The sequence below is a fragment of the Cebus imitator genome, unplaced genomic scaffold (assembly GCF_001604975.1).
Source record: "Cebus imitator isolate Cc_AM_T3 unplaced genomic scaffold, Cebus_imitator-1.0 Scaffold95, whole genome shotgun sequence".
NCBI classification, from domain to species: Eukaryota; Metazoa; Chordata; class Mammalia; order Primates; family Cebidae; genus Cebus; species Cebus imitator.
In genome coordinates, this window is record NW_016107410.1 from 5,474,472 (window position 1) to 5,488,513 (window position 14,042).

At 48.8% G+C, this 14,042-nt stretch overlaps 1 protein-coding gene across 7 annotated transcripts in view; it reads left to right on the forward strand.

Annotated features, from left to right (window-relative positions):
• Nucleotides 1-14,042, forward strand: part of MGAT5 (alpha-1,6-mannosylglycoprotein 6-beta-N-acetylglucosaminyltransferase) — a 331,838-nt gene that overhangs the window by 310,843 nt on the left and 6,953 nt on the right. For all 7 annotated transcript variants that reach the window (XM_017536083.2, XM_017536081.2, XM_037741149.1 and 4 more), the window contains one exon: nt 8,115-8,272. In XM_017536083.2, the coding sequence (XP_017391572.1) occupies nt 8,115-8,272 (158 nt within the window). The remainder of the gene's footprint in view (nt 1-8,114; nt 8,273-14,042) is intronic.

Sequence of the window (14,042 nt, forward strand, 5' to 3'; positions counted from 1 at the left end):
TGGTTCAGTGGGCCGCTGGGCGGGAAGGTTGCTGGTCTTGGGCCGGGCCAGGATAGAGTGAGATAAGGGACCCTCCCTGTGGGGGAGGAAGGGCCTTCCTTTTCGGGAATTAGGCCCTTTCCACATGGCTGGGGAACGGAGCCAAAAGTCCTCTACCAGACACTTTATCCCTCAAATACCTGGCCGAATGGGGCCCAAACACCATTTTCATGATCCTACCTGTCCTACCAACTTTTTTTTTAAATCAATTTCTTGTTTTTCTTCCTCTAGATCCTGCCTGCACATTTATATTTGAACCCGTGTTCTTGGTTCCAGATAATGTGGGTTACCACCAAAATCCACTTGCACTGAATCTCTCATGGGCTTAGTAACTCTGTGAAAGAGTTGGCTGCAGTGGGTCGGGTGACGGGTTTCTGGACCCCCTTTCACACACCACTCAGCCCTCTCTGGCACTTCTGTTACTGCTCCTCTGCTTTGCTCTGAACAACTGACCCTTCCGCTGGCCCAGCCAGCCAAGAGGATGCAAACAAGCCAGCCTCTCCACCTAGCACTTCTCCCAGGGAGCATTCTCCTCCTCATCTCTGGCCCTTTGTGTATTTTTGTGTAGTTTTCCCCAGGCTGCTAATTAGCCTTCTTTGCAAAGGTGGTGCTCTTTCCTCCTCTTCAGGGTTGGTTGTCTTCATTTGTTTAGAACATTGTTCTGTCTCATAAATCAGTTGGTTATTGGACTTTTCGTTGGTTTATGGCTGCTGCATGGAAATTTCAGAATAGTCAAGCACATTTAGAGAATTTGGTGACTGGTTGAAATAATTGTTAGGGAGGAATGCAGATGTTCTGTGTTCTAAGCGGGCTTGTTAACCAGATTGGAAATTACTGTTTATATCTCATTCCGGCTGCATAGGAGCTCTTTGAGTTAGAATAGTTTCCTTTTCTACTTCTGCTACTGTCAAAGCCTCAGGATGCAAAAAAAAATTCAGTTTAGTTCAGCAACTCCTGCAGTCTGTTCCCAGCAACAACTGTCTGCAAAGCACCATGTGAGATGTAAGCTGCTAACTTCTATGTAGCCTGCAAAACCCAGATGGGCTTCCCTGTGTCCTGGAAGCCTTCTCTGATTGCTCCCACCACTTTCCCCTTCCGTAAAGTTAATCTTTTCCTTCTTGCAAGTGGCCTGTGCATCCTGTTTGGGCATTTGTTTTGTACTTTTCTGTAATTTTTCAGTATTGGCCTCTCTTGCTAGACTGTTCACTGAACCTCTGAGCCCAGGGAGGGTTGTGTACACTGTACACTGTGTCTCCGTCATGTTTGTATTTCCAACACCCATTGGGAGATTTTACCAGTCATTTGTTAAATACAAAATGAACGAATGAGGAAACCTTCAAAGCCAGGTTACGTGAGTGTTTCATAGGGCGTTTGTTAAACAGAGGTGCCGTGTCTGGCCTCAGTCCTGTCTCTCTCCTGTGCTGTTGCACCAGCTTCCCGTCTCTCTGCTTCTGCTTCGCTCCTGCAGTCTGTTCCCAGCACTGCAGGTCCTATAGCTGCTCTTCCCAGAAATACTCAGTGTCTTTCATGTCACTTCAAGGAAAAGCTAGACCTTTCAATTAGACCCCAAAGCTCTGACTTTGGGGCCCTCCTGGACCCCATCACTTCTGACCCATAATATACACACTCTGCCAAGCTACCCGGAAGCCCCTGCTCCTCCTGGAATGTACTCCCTCCTCAGCTCCTCTAATCTAGGTGTTCCTGTGCCTGGAATGTTCTTCCCAGATGCTTGCATGGCGCACCCCTTTACTTCCTCGTGTCTTTTCCCAACTGTCAGCATTTCAGTGATGCCTCATTACGACATAATCTCTGCCAGCAGTCGCACTTCATTCTTTTCTAGAATACTTATCACCTTTTAATGTACTAATAGTGACTTATCCGTTGTTGTTCTGTCTCCCTCACTGAGTACAAGCCCTATGAAGGCAGGGGTTTGTGGTTCCTCTGGTTCATCATCCCCGCCCCCGCACTCCAGGGACTAGATTGCACATAGTCATGGTGACAGCTAACATGCACATGGTGTTTTGGTGTCAGGCACTTTTCTGAGCACGTTACACATTATGATTAATTAATAACAGGGGACTTAAGAGTCCACCAGGCAGTCTGAGCTCTGAGCCCTTTTGCTTTTGTGCCCAGTAGCAAGTAATTTGTTCAATGAATGAAGAAATGAGTGCTTATGGTAAGGAGATAAGGCAAGTTGGCACTGCCTTATTAGCCTGTGCTGCAGTGGACTGAAACAGAGGATGTTCAGCCTTCTCTGAGCACCCAGTTGGGCTGACACTTATGGGTTAGAAGAGGCTTTGACAGGGCCTTCCATTTCAGTTGTGCCCTACAAGCAGCTGGGCCAAAAGGTGGCTCTTGTGGGTGTGGGTAAATTATCGTACGTAATCAGCCAACTTAACTTATATCTCCAGACTCTTGCAGCGAACGTCAACCTTGAAACGTGATCTTTAACATCTCAAAGTTCTTTCTTATCAGGCACCTCATTTTCCTCTCATAGAAGTTAGATAAGGAGTGAAGGACACTTCACTCCTTATCATCATCCTCATTTTATGTGCGAGAGCAGGCAGAGCTGAAGAGACATCTATGAAGTCCCACATCTGGGAGCCAGAATCTTAACCAGATCCCCAGCTTTCTCCTTCCACCTTCAGGCCTCCCTCTGTTAAATGTGATCACCTTTAGACTTTCCAGGTGGCACCAAGCTTTGAGAAGGTTCTGCTGCTATTTTTACTATTCCTGATTCTGTTGACCCCCAAAACAGACTCTGAGAGGATGCCAGGCCATGCTCCTGGGGATCACCCGAAAGGGTTTCTGCAGCTCCAGTGTTCATGTGCAGGATTGAACTAAGCATGCCCATTGAAGGGGGTCTTGAGAAGGGAGGCTGCTGTAGTTTACACAGAAATGAAGAAAAAGGGCACATCGGCCCTGCAGTGAAGCTTTAAGAGCATTTCCCATTGCCTAGGCCTTGCGGTGCCATCCTGCCCTTCTGGGGCTGAGATGCAAGATGGCCATTCATTTAGGGCTGTCCAGATTCTGCAGATGTCTCCCATGCAGTACCTTGGAAGCTTTGCAGGGCACAGGCAGCTCTTCCAAGGAGGGCTAACAGGAGGGAAAGGAGTATTTATGGAGCACCTGCTGTTTGCCAGCATTCTGCTCAGCTCCATGCCTTACTATCTGTTAGTGTCACTCTCTGCAGACAAGTAGAAGAAACTAGACCAGATAACATACCCAGAGCACCACAGTGGTAGGTTAAGGCTTCCAGTCTGCTCCTTCTGACTTGAAGCACATTCCTTTGCCACGTCACTTCCTTCCTGTCAAACAAAGCAAGACTCTGCTCTAGCTTCAGGGTTTTGTTTTGTTTTTTGAGACGGAGTCTCGCTCTGTCGTCCAGGCTGGAGTGCAGTGGCGTCATCTCAGCTCACTGCAGCCTTCGCCTCCCAGGTTCAAGCAATTCTCCTTCCTTAGCCTTCTGAGTAGCTGGGATTACAGGTGTCTACCACCACACCCAGCCAGTTTTTTTGTATTTTTACTAGAGACGGGTTTTCATCGTGTTTGCCAGACTGGTCTCGAACTCCTAAGCTCAGGTGATTCCCCCCGGCTCAGGCTCCCAAAGTGGTGGGATTACAGGCGTAAGCCACTGTGCCCAGCCTCTGGCTTCAGTGTTACCCTTGTGCTGCTTCCTGTATCCCATGAGCCTGAGCATGAATATGGAGCCAAGTTTCTAAACAGTCCCCAAACTCAACAGGTACAGAGATACTGCCCTCAGCTCTGTTGGTAGGTGTCACATAAGCAGAGATGGTCCACAGTTTTCTTACAAGCCGTGAAAGCCCAAACAAGAGCTTTCAGCCTTCATGGATCTTCACTTCCCCAGCTAGTCCAGGACTGGGTCAAGCCAAATCTAACACAGAGAGAAACATTCCCACTTGGCTTCTTCTGATGTAGATGATATGATCCAGTCCAGATTTCCCGGTTGTCTTATCCGTTCTGTTCAGTCACATGCTGTGGTGTATGTGGATTTAAAAATATCTTTATTATAAAATATAAAGGCTGTTGAAGTTATCCAACTGCTCCTAAAGAATTACAGGTTGAGCGGGCTGGGCATGGTGACTCACACCTGTAATCCCAGCACTTTGGGAAGCCGAGGTGAGCGAATCACCTGAGATTAGGAGTTCAAGGTCAGCCAGCCAACATGGCAAAATTCCGTCTTTACTAAAAATACAAAAATTAGCTGGATGTGATGGCATGTACCTGTAATCCCAGGTACTCAGGAGACTGAGGCAGGAGAATTGCTTGAAGCTGGGAGTCAGAGGTTGCGGTGAACTGAGATTGCACCTCTGCACTCCAACCTGGGCGAGAGAGCAAGATTCTACCTCAAAAAAAAAAAAAAATTATAGATTGAGCATCCTAATGTGAAAATCCAATATCTGAAACTATTTGAGCACCAACGTATACTACCATCGAAAATTTCACACATAAGTACTTTAACTTTGTTTAATGCATAAAAATGTCCAAAATATTGTATAAAATTACCTTTGGCCTCCATGTATAAGGTATACATGAAACATAAATGGATTTTATGTTTAGATTTGAGTCTCATCTCTAAGATAGCTTACTATATATATGTAAATATTCCAAAATCTGAAAAAAATCAAACACTTCTCTTCCTGAGCATTTCAGATAAGGGATATTCAACCTATATAAACAAAGTCGCTTGCCTTAGCCAGTCAAAAGACACTTTACCTTTTCCAAATGCCCATGCCCCCATTAAGCTCTGATCATCAGTAACTCCATTGACCACTGTGTGCTTTCATTCTTCCTGTCTGATGACAACCATCCTGATGGGATGGGCAGAGTGTCAAAGGCTAACCAGCAGGTTTCTTGTCACCTAAGAAAGCAACGGCCACCAGTGATCACTATGTCCCCATTCAGGGTCCTACAGGTCTGTGCAGCCATGCTGTCAGCCGTAGTAGCAGCATTCAGACTCAAGTTATCTTGCCACCTATGGCTTAACAGGGGCCTGGATTATGCCCAAAGTCACCATGAATGTAAGGAGTCATTTGAGGGTCTTCCTGTCCAATTGTCTGTCTTTGGTGTTGCCCAGGGCTTTGTGGGTCCTGGGATGCTCTGTTTACCCACTCACCCACTGTGCATCATTTTCAGAAGATTAAGCTGCATCCTAATATTCCTCAATAACTCAGTGTGTTTCTTTCATCTCTGAATTACGAGACCTTCCAGGAATTCTGTTTTCAGCTGGTAAGAATCCATGTTTCAGGTTTCCTGCCAACTGTTTGGTGAAGTATTTTGCTTGTTAACCACCAAAACTCACTCAGGCTGGAGTAGTCGAGTACCCTCATGATAGGAACACGTGAGTGGAGGGCAGCAGTGGGTTTGCCTGCCTTGTTGGAATCACAATCCTAGATTTAAGGAGACTCTAGAGAAGCTAGCACCAGGTAACCTGGTAGCAACCTGCAGTTGCCTTTCTCAGCAGGCGGTACCTTTCTTAGCATTTCTTCCTTCAAGGAGCTAGAAAGAAGCAATAACCCTAAGAAATCAACAGTATCATCTCCCTTTTTCTGATGAGGAAACTAGGGCTTCAGACTGTTAGATATTTTGCCCAAAGGTAAAAGCAAGAGACAGGATGTACTCTCAGGGCCAGCCGCCCACGGTGCCTGCGGTGAGTTTGGCTTTGCTCTTTCTTGTTGTCTTTTGGCTTATTAAAAGTGATACAAGGCCAGGCACGGTGCCTCGTGCCTATAATGTCAGCACTTTGGGGGGGCCAAGGTGGGTGAATCACCTGAGGTCAGGAGTTCAAGACCAGCCTGGCCAGCATTGTGAAACCCTGTCTCTACTAAAAATAGAAAAATTAGCCAGGTGTGGTGGTGGACGCCTGTAGTTCCAGCTACTCTCATGGCTGAGGCAGGAGAATCACTTGAACCCAGTAGGCGGAGGTTGCAGTGAGCCGAGATTGTGCCACTTTACTCTAGCCTGCTGGGTGACAGAACAAGACTCCGTCTCAAAAAAAAAAAAAAAAAAAATACAAGCACAAGGTTTAAAAGAGAGAGAAATGGCAACAGTATGCCTCCTGTATGCAGCTCTGACTGACCTCTGTTCCGGTGCTACACCCACCTCTATGCCAAGGGACCCTCCTGGCAGCGTGAGGCCCTCATATCCCTGTGGCGGCATTCCACGTGACAGACAAGGGAGGGGCAGAAACATTTCCTCAGGCTGCACTAGTGCTAGGAGCCCTGGGCCCTGAAATTACTGATCAACTCCTCCTCCACACAGATCTGGAAAGGAAACGTGAGGGAAAGTAGGATACTCCAGAAGGACACACATTGCAAAGTACATTTCCTTACCACTCCTGATGCTGGTACTCTGTGTTGCTTCTCAGGGGCCGCCCTGCAACCCTCTCCTCATCCCCGAGGCCTCTTGCACTTGCTGGTCTCTTCCACTCCCTCTAGAATCCAGGGAAGACTGGCTCTGCCCCACCCAGAGCACCTAACACACATTCTTGGTAGTGGTGCCATGTTCTGCCTCATCCTCTCACATGCTACTTAGACTATTTCTCCAGTTGTTGAATAAATGAAATGTTAGACACAACATTCTCAAATAATGTCATTTTGCTATAATGTTGAGAATGAAGAAAGTTGATTCCTGGCTGGACCCCCTGTCTGTGTGGAGTCAACCCAGTCTCCATCATCTTCATGCGTTTTCTCCAGGGACTCTGGTTTTCTCCCACATCCCAAAGCTGGGCACCTGAGGTGAACTGACATGTGTACATGGTCCCAGCATGAATGAGTGGGGATGTGGGTTAAGTGCACCCTGGGATGGAACTGTGTCCTGTGCAGGGCTGCTTTCTGCCTGGCACCCTGAGCTGCTGGAATGGGCTCCAGCCACCCTTAACCCTAAGCTGGAATAAGAGGGTTCGAAAACATGTATCAGTACAAATTATTGTGCAGTAAAACTTCATAAAGTCTACGATAATCATACACATGCAGCAAGTCAGAGAGAAGGGAACAGACCAGCTGGTGGAGGCAGGCCTGATTGTGGTGCCACGTTAGTGACTGATTGATATGAATTACGAGGTGGGAGAAGGCATTCCTTGCAATTTTCACTTCACAAGTGTGTATTCCTTGATTGAACCCAACACCGCTACAACTCTCATCACTCACTGATTCACCAAAAATTGAGTAAATAATTTATCTTACTTGTATTTATTAATCTTTCTTAAATGTATGTATAGCTCACATTTGTTTCAGTATTTAATATTAGAAGTGTTTTGGGTCTTTATTTAGAAGCTTGGTGATGTTTTTGACAAGAAATGTGCTATAGAAAGTTAACTCTTGTTAATATCAATTAGCCTGTTGCAAAACTGGTTTCTTTATATTGTCATTTCACTTAACATTGCAGTTTCGGAGACTATGATGACATTAAGTGAGGACTCACTGTACTTGTTTTCAGCCAGCCAGCACTAAGTCCTACTAAGGACATAGCACCATATGAGGTGGTGTCAGAAGTGTCTGCAGTCTCCTTGGCATGATCTTTACCTCACAGCGTCAGAACCATGCCATTGAGATAGAAGTAGCGCTCATGAAACAGTGTCGTATTAGGTAACTGCCAAGTTAGGGCAGACACAGTGCCTTTGGAATCAGAGAGAAGGGAACAGACCAGCTGGTGGAGGCAGGCCTGAAGATGGGCCTTGAAGCACAGAGGCTCTGAATAGCCTGGCTGCATAAGTGTCGATGACAATGATTTAGAATAGCCACCCTTCATGGGCAGGGGTGGTGTGGTGTTCATCACAGATATGACCTCCATCCTGGAGCCCTTTGTGGAAGGCACAGCTGTTGGTTCCCATCTTGGGGTTGAGTAAGCTGGGGGTTAGGGAGGTCAAGACCTGACCTGAAGGCATATTCCAGCTGAGCCCCAGTCCAGCCCATCTGCGTGGCTCCCAGCTCTTCCCCATCCCATCACTGTTCTCTCCCAGCGTGCCACCTCCCATTGCCGGGGTTGGTTGGCAGGGCTGGGGATCCCCAGCTGTATCCTTGGACCTGTGGCTGATGGCTTCATTGTCATTCTAGGACTTCTGCCATGGGCAAGTGATGTGGCCGCCCCTCAGCGCCCTGCAGGTCAAGCTTGCTGAGCCCGGACAGTCCTGCAAGCAGGTGTGCCAGGAGAGCCAGCTCATCTGCGAGCCTTCTTTCTTCCAGCACCTCAACAAGGACAAGGACATGCTGAAGTGAGTGCCCGGGAGTGGGCATGGGGACTCAGCCCCTAGATTCTAGCTGGCCTTGTGGGGTAGTCAGGTGTGAGGTACAGGTTTCCACTTCCAAGCTACTAGGCTGTGGGGATAAGGTGTAGGAGGGGAGTAGGTTGCAGCATGATCCCCCAAGAGAGTTAGCCCAGTGTTGTTATGTTCCTGTTGGGTGAGATGAAGTCGCCTGGCATGATGAAGTATTTAAAATTTGAATGGGGGTGTTGTATTTGCATAAATAATGCGGTGTCTGAGTTTGGAGATTGTGGGAGGTGTTCTGTTTGCTAATGTTGACCCCCAAGAACAGTGGGAGTGGAGGTAGGCACAGAGACAGGCATAGATGGACCAGTTCCTCAGACCCCTGCAGGCAGCCAGGCCCCCAGCAGCGTCTGAGCAGTGCAAGGGGCTGGTAGTGAGTGACATTGTTCAACCCTGGAGTCAGAAAGGAATGAGAAACATGGAGAAGGAGCTGGCACAAAACTGCCCACAACAAATTCCAAGAGCAGCCTTCTCTTGCGGCCCTCTTCCCTTTTGCACTTTCTTTTTTCTTTTTTTTGAGATGGAGTCTCGCTTTTGCCAGGCTGGAGTCCAGTGGCACGATCTCGGCTCACTGTAACCTCTGCCTCTGGGTTTAAGTGATTCTCCTGCTTCAGCCTCCCGAGTAGCTGGGACTACAGGCACGCACCACCATGCCCAGCTAATTTTTGTATATTTTTTAGTAGAGACGGGGTTTCACCATGTTGGCCAGGATGGTCTCGATCTCTTGACCTCGTCGTGATCCACCCACCTCAGCCTCCCAAAGTGCTGGGATTACAGGCATGAGCCAGTGTGCCCAGCCCCCTTTTGCACTTTCTTCTGGGTCACTGACACATGGTGCATCTCAGGCCCCAGCAGACCTGAGTCTACCGGGTCCCTTGGTAGTGAGGTGAGTACGGCACTGGGAATGCTGGCACTGGGAATGCTGGCCCAGGGCCGCACACAGGAGGCGCCTTCCTTGAATTTCTTACCTTCTGCTTACATTACTTAGGTGATGCCTTTCCTTTCCCTTTGCATTGGCATTTTGAGTTGGGCATTTGCAGTTCCCAAATTTCCATGTGAGGTTTCTTCTGGCCTCTCACCCAGGTCCCTTGTCAGGCCTGAATGTGTTCTCTCAATTTTTATCACACCCCACCATGGTCCACATATTGCATAATTATCTAGCTCCCCACCCACCCACCACCTTCGTAGCTCTGATTGGGTGTTTTCTCCAAGAAACTAGCCTACAAATATTAAGACCCTGCTGTCCCAACTCCAGGTATTCAATCTAGCAGGTGTACTATCCCAGGCTTGAAGAGGATGTTTAGGAAGTGGAGTGGACCTGGGGCTCAGGGCTCACCTGTTCCCCGTTCTGGCTTCACACCCTGTTAGTGCTGCTGGCCACTGAGGTTATCTGTGCACAATGGTCTGAGCTGGCCTGCTTCCTGTGAATCTTCTTATCCCTAAGTGTGGGTATAAAACCCTTTGTAGGGAGAGTGTGTGCCTCTGGTGTCCTGCCTGTAGGGAAGCTCTCCTGAGTAGGGGTGTGAGCTATGCTTTTTGTTTATTTGTTTGTTTTTGAGACAAAGTCTCCCTTCACCCAGGCTAGAGTGCAATGGCTCACTGCAACCTCCACTTCCCAGGTTCAGGCAATTCTCACACCTCAGCCTCCCACATATCTGGAACTATAAGTGCATGCCACCACGCCCAGCTAATGTTTGTATTTTTAGTAGAGACGTGTTGGCCAGGTAGGTCTCAAACTCCTGGCCTCATGTAATCTGCCCCCTTGGTCTCCCAAAGGGCTGGGATTACAGGCGTGAGCCACCATGCCCGGCCCTGGTAATGCTCTTGTTTTCTGTTTTTTATGAGAAGACCTAGGCACAGAAGCTGCCCTGATTCCACCATGAAAACAAAAGCATAGGCCAAAAGTAGGGGCTCAGGGAAGCACCCTGCTCTGCCTCCAGATGTCTGGAAAGCCTGTGGTGGTACCAGAAGCTTCCAATTCCACAGGGCAAATCCTGAATTCTAGGGTTCTGTCAGGGGCTTTCCACTCGCTCCTTTTGCAAATAGCTCTTGGAGCAAGGTGGCTTCTTGAGAACCCTGGGACTCTTTACAACGGAAGTCAGAATTCACTAGTTAGAGACCTAGGGACTGTATATACAGACCGTCTGCATAAGCCTACTTCTGAAAGAAGAGACATGAGAAGCGGCATCCTGGGAATGGGACCAAATGGGACTCCTGAACAGCATGGCTCCCTTCCTGGCCAGGCAGGAGTCAGGGCTCTTGGCCCAGGGACTGTGCTCAGGGTCTGGCTCAGAGCTAGCACAGGGCCCTACGAAGGCAGGCCACCTCCAGGCCAGGAGTCCAGGTCAGAGAAGGCAGGAGGGAGAAAGAGCAAGTGGCAGATGGCCACTTCCCTCTGTTCCGCCAGTTTTCTCATCTGTAAAATGGGGATATCCTAGGTGATGGGTAAGATAGTGAACAGCCCTTTCTTCCAAAGATCTCTGGGCAGTGGAGTAGGCCCGAAGCCACTGCGCCACATTGCGATAAGCCAGCCCCAGCCCTGGCCTTTCCCCACCATGCAGAGTCCATGAGAGCAGAGGGACTTGGCATGGGGCTGTCCTGAGGCCAGGCCCTATGCCATGGGATTGCTTGACTGCGCTCCCACCCCCTACCCTGCTGTAGAGATGTGGGCTTGCTTAGCAGGAGGCTGGAATGAATGCTAATTTTGTAATAAAGCCGTCTGAAATTAATTCTCTGAACATAAGAACCCTGCTGAATAACTTGTTCATGCATTTGTAAATACTGATAATGTTGTAAAACCCCAGCTATCTGGCAGTCTATTGAGTGCCTCCTCAGTATGGAGGTGATCCTGGTGGCCCATCCATATTCATAGCCGATTAGCAATTAGTTCCTGCAAGCCATTGCTGCCTTTTCGTCTCCAACTTGGAGCCTGGTTTGAGCTAGGTAAGTTCTTTTCAGTCTTTGGCTCTCCATGGTGTTTAAGAACCACCTGTCCTCACTCTGTAGTATGACTTTAGTATATCACATCAGGGGAACCCTTTGGAGCATCCTGTGTTGTCTTGAATGAGGGCAATTCAGGAAAGCAGCCTTGAGTTCTTGTGCATGCAGGGCCCAAGGGTGCAGGTAAGTGCTGGAGAGGTCACCACAGGGCATGCATGATTCCCGTGTGACCCGTCCTCTGGACAAGTCTCCTCCCGGACTGGGGTGGGGACTGGAAGATGAAGGGCTCCAGGAAGTTCCAGGGTCCATTCCAGTGGGGCCCAGTGGAGAGGACCTCAGTTCCATGCATAGGGGCATGTGTTCCTGCCCAGCTTGTAATTCTGCTACCTCTTAAAGTTGTTTCTTCTAAAATTTTAAATTATTGGCAACTCAGGTTGCTCTGTGAGAAGAATTCTAAGCAGTTCAGTCTAGACTCTGAGTGCTTTGGTACCTGAGAGAGAGAAGGTAGGTGTGAGGGGGTTCGGGTGGGACCTGGCAAGGCAGAGTTGGAATGAACAGAGCCTCTCGAGAGGGGGCTGAGGGAGGGAAGTCACTCTAGGGCAGGAGCAGCGGATGATACAGCCGCATTCATTCCCTTCTGCCGAGCGTGTCCTATCCTATGCATTATGGGTCTGTGTTTCAGGAAGGGACTGGTGACTTCTCAGCCTAGTGCCTGTGACTGCAGGTGAGGAAGTGTAGCCAGCCCCATAGGTGGGGGCTTTGCCTCTTTTTATTCTTCAAGAGCTGTAAATTGTAAACTTAGATCTGCTGGGCCCAGAAGCCCTATCTTGTAAGAAAGTAGGAAGAAAGGAAAGGAAGATGGCACACTGCAGTGAGGTCTCTGAGGAAGGAGGATATGAGTGTTTGTAAGACAGACATTGCAGGGACAGAGAGGCAGACACAGCACCGTGCACCTACTGGAAAGGCAGGAGACCATCTAGGGATTGAGGATCCTGGGCTGCAGAGGCTATCTGGTCTCACTGTGCTCTAACGATTGGGGAAAGATGCTTTACCTCACTGATGACCTTTGCTTGCTAGTTAAGCAAGGAAAATGAAGTCACCTTCCTGAGTGCTAAGGGCTATGGGATGGGCATATGCATGCCAATAAAAGGGAGAGCTCCCAGGGGTCCTAGAAGACACTGGGGCCAGGGTGTGGGTTAGAGCCCTGCGTTCCACAGCACTGCATCCATCAGTTGAACCCTCGAGGAGCTGCCTGGTGTCAGGTCTCACCTGGGGCTCCATGAAGCACCTGCTGCTTGAGCACTGCCATGATCTCTGTGTGTCACCCCAGGCAGGCTTCTGCTGCTGCAGCCTTGGCTAAATCCTGCTCACAGACACGCACCCATGTATGATTCCACCCTGGGAGATGGTGGCCTGGAGCCTGAGTCCAGGTGACTCGGGGAGTGGGCAGGAAGGTTTTTCCTGGCTCCTGACAATTACACTCCTCACCATGGGGTCTGAGAGTCGCTGTAGAGATATCTACACTCTGGTTAGCAGTGTGCCAGGCAAATGGTTTAAGTTAACGTACAGCAGCTGCTGTAATTCACCTAAAAAGGAAGTCATAAGTATAAACCTGTATCCCCAGGCCATGTTCCATATGTAAACTTGTCATTCAGAATTGAGTTCCAGATATTTCCTCCTTTTTGTTGTACGACTGAGGTATTCTGTGAAGGACCTAGTAGATGCAAGTCTCTGACTCATTTTTCCTTTTAGGAAATCCACAAAAATCGACTTCCTGCCCTCTCCCTTTATGATTCATAACCTTAACCCCTGGGCATCACCATCTCCTAGCTGGCATCAAGAGCAGGGGTGGAGGGGTATTTAAGGAAGTTGCAGCGCTCTCCTGGCGACGGTGGGAGCAAGAGAAGAGAGGCCTGCTCTCCTGACAAGGCCTGGACTCCTGGTGCCGTTAGCATGTGCAGGAGGCACTGCAGGCTCTGGGGGAGGGAGGCCCGAGCACCAGTGACATGCTGAATTCCGGAAGCAGTTGGGGCTTCAGCTGCAACTGAGCAGGAGCCAGGCTGACAGCCTGGGAGATCTTCACCAGAAGCCCCAGCAGATGTGCTGGGAATCGCAGGATTAATGTTGGCAAGAGGAGGAGGACCCCAGGCAGTTGGTTAGCTAGAGGAAGACAGGGCAGGAGTACGACAGAAAATGATGCTTTACACACATATACACATATGCATACGCATGCATGCACACAAATGCACACGTCCATAAACATGCTCTACACACATGCTCATGTGCACGCACATATACACACATGAACATATACAACATACAAGCCCATTTGGAAGCTTCCCAGAGGCAATGAGAAACCTCAAGCTCCTCATCCTGATCCCTTCTTCCCTGTTGTCAGAAAGTGAGATTCCATGAACAAAGTGAAACGGAAATGGTTGGTGTGTGTAAATAATAATACGATTGGACAGGCAAGAGAGGTGGCATAGCCCATCCAGTGTCTGTCAAGGCAGGGTGATGACAACCATGACGATGATCCTAACAGTAATGAGAGTTGCCATTTATCAGCTTACTCAGAGCTTCACTCTGCCACATGCTCTAGAAGCACTAATTCCCACAGGTAAGGATTATTTATCCCCATTCCACGGAAGGGAATCTGAGCCACACAGTGGCTCACTCATTTGTCCAGGTCCACACAGCTCCTAAAAGATGAAACCAAGACTCAAACCCAGGTCTGCCCGGCCCCCTGACACCTCCTTCTCTGATTTTGGGTGCAGCA